Raw genomic sequence first — 2,500 nt, 5'->3', positions numbered from 1 at the left:
AAATTTCATATTCCATTGACGAAAGAAATATGAAAATCGCCTACAAAAAAGCAACTTCCTCGTCGGCTATTCAGAAAGAAGAGACAACTTGGCAGAAAATAGCTCTTGGTCACTAATAAGTTCTGGGGGCGCTATGCTTCTGTGACACGTTTCTCGTACGAGCGAAAAACACTAAACACTCACAAAGGGCCAAGCACTCTTCGGTATAAGTATTCCGGCCTACCTGAACAGAGCCGTGAGCTTTTTATGACATAGTTCCTAGCCCATGAATTACTTTTTGTTTACAGTAAATCTTTTAAGCCTTGCTTTCTGACTGCGATACACTCTCGTCGGAAAGAAATGCTACCCTTTTTTCAGATATGATTGTATTTACATAAATGCTTTATGTCATTTGTATTAATTTCCCTTTTATGGGGAGAGTTACTATGCGACTGATTTAGTTAAGGTGGATTGCCTATTTGTTTTCTGCTTTTACACAGCTTCTGCACTGATAGATTTATAATCCTTATCAACAATAAAACAATACTGCTCACACCCCAGTTCGGAAAAATCTGCCCCATAGCGATAAAGCACAAATTCTTGGTGCTCGGCAATATGAATCTAAAGAACCAAGCAGCTATATAGAATTCACAAACGAGGTATGAAAGGAATGTTATGTTTTACCAGTACCAGCTTCATTTTTTGCAGTGCTTTCTTCAGTACCACTGTCCTTTGCAGAAGTACAAATCCGCGTCAAAGTATAGCAAGTGACATGTTCATTATCTCTCCACTCAAGAACACTGCATTGAACATAGGAATGTTTCATCTTGTTGCATCCAGGCCGTAAACCTTATCCTTCACTTTGTTCACATCGATTTGTGGCGCTTCCATTAAAAATTACGTGCCTCGATTTCTAATTACTTAAAAGAAATCACCTGAAGTTGAGAAAAAAAAGTTACTTTCTTGTCGAGAGATCACGATCACAGATGTCCATACGGAGGTAAGAGTTAAAGCTAAATTCTGACAGGGGTCTTTGTACCTTGGATATTTATAGCTAATAAACTTAGTTACACCTATATACAATGGCACAGCATTGATCTCCTATCCCCCACCCTTTTCTCCTAGTTACAAATAGATCTTACCTATTTCACTGGTAATCCCTCTTTCCGATCAACGACTTCCTACTAGTCCATCAATATTTATTAGTTCCATTTCATTTCTTTCACCAATTTCCACTCATTTTCTCTTCATTCTTTTCCCTCTATTTCCCCTTTTAAACTCTCCACCTCTACACACTAACAGCCCTTCCTCCCATTGCTTCGCCGTCTACCAGTTGAAGTTCTGCCCGACCATCTTGTAGAACTTGAAATTGAACGGCCTGTAGAAGTCCCTGAGGGCTTCAACAGCCGCCGGTGAGACACTGGGATGCGACCGGCCCTTGGAGGAACCCAGGCAGTGGGGCTTCCCGCTTCGCTCACGCTTCACCAGGCAAGGGAAGCCTTTGGTGGCATTGAAGAAGAAGTGTTTGTCGGTGATCACTCGGCGGAGACCCAGAAACTCCTGCAGAATGAAGAGGTCGGGGTGGGATTAATACTGTAATGGTAATGGGGGTTATGATGGAAGTAAATGAGGATGGTGATAAATCAAATGATAATAGTATGATGATACAAGTATTACCGCCCAACAACAAGGACACTACTAAGATTAATGATAATGATGATGATGATGATAATGATAATAATTACAAAAATAAAGATGATGGTGATGATGATGATGCCAACAATGATGATGGTGATGGTCATGATGATGATCATGATCGTGGTGATGGTCATGATGATGGTGATGATCATGATGATGATAATGATAATGACAACAATGATGGTGATGGTGATGATAATGACAACAATGATGATAATAATGACAACAATAATGATGATAGTGATGATGATCATGATGATCGTGGTGATGGTGATGATAATGACAACAATAATGATAATGGTGGTGATGGTGATGATGATGATGATGATCGTGGTGATGGAGATGATGATGATCGTGGTGATGGTGATGATGATGATGATGATCGTGGTGATGGAGATGATGATGATCGTGGTGATGGAGATGATGATGATGATGATGATCGTGGTGATGGTGATGATATATATATATAAATATGTACATATACAAATATAAAAATACATATATATGTACACACACACACACACACACACACACACACACACACATATATATATATATATATATATATGTATGTATGTGTATGTATATGTATGTGTATACATATATATACATATATGTATATATGTGGATATATATATATACATATATACACAAATATTACATACATACATACAATGAAACAAAACGACAATACTCCAATCCCTAAAACAGAGAGCCATACCAACCTAAAGACAATATGAATCATGAAGGATACAGAAGTAAAATCCATGCCAGCGAAATCAGCCAGTTCCTCACCTGCACCCTGGCCAGCTCCGCCGCGGGG

The 2,500-nt window shown here is 38.9% G+C and overlaps 1 protein-coding gene across 3 annotated transcripts in view; it reads right to left on the bottom strand.

Moving 5' to 3' along the window:
- LOC125046151 (heparan sulfate glucosamine 3-O-sulfotransferase 6-like) overlaps nt 1-2,500 on the bottom strand; it is a 73,818-nt gene that overhangs the window by 404 nt on the left and 70,914 nt on the right. For all 3 annotated transcript variants that reach the window (XM_047643817.1, XM_047643816.1, XM_047643815.1), the window contains 2 exons: nt 2,473-2,500; nt 1-1,539 (listed from right to left, as the gene is read on the bottom strand). The exon at nt 1-1,539 is cut by the window's left edge and continues 404 nt beyond it; the exon at nt 2,473-2,500 is cut by the window's right edge and continues 183 nt beyond it. In XM_047643817.1, the coding sequence (XP_047499773.1) occupies nt 1,306-1,539; nt 2,473-2,500 (262 nt within the window). In that variant the 3' untranslated portion in view covers nt 1-1,305. The remainder of the gene's footprint in view (nt 1,540-2,472) is intronic.

The sequence above is a fragment of the Penaeus chinensis genome, chromosome 38, assembly GCF_019202785.1.
Source record: "Penaeus chinensis breed Huanghai No. 1 chromosome 38, ASM1920278v2, whole genome shotgun sequence".
NCBI lineage: Eukaryota > Metazoa > Arthropoda > Malacostraca > Decapoda > Penaeidae > Penaeus > Penaeus chinensis.
This window is presented reverse-complemented; position numbering and strand designations above follow the sequence as displayed.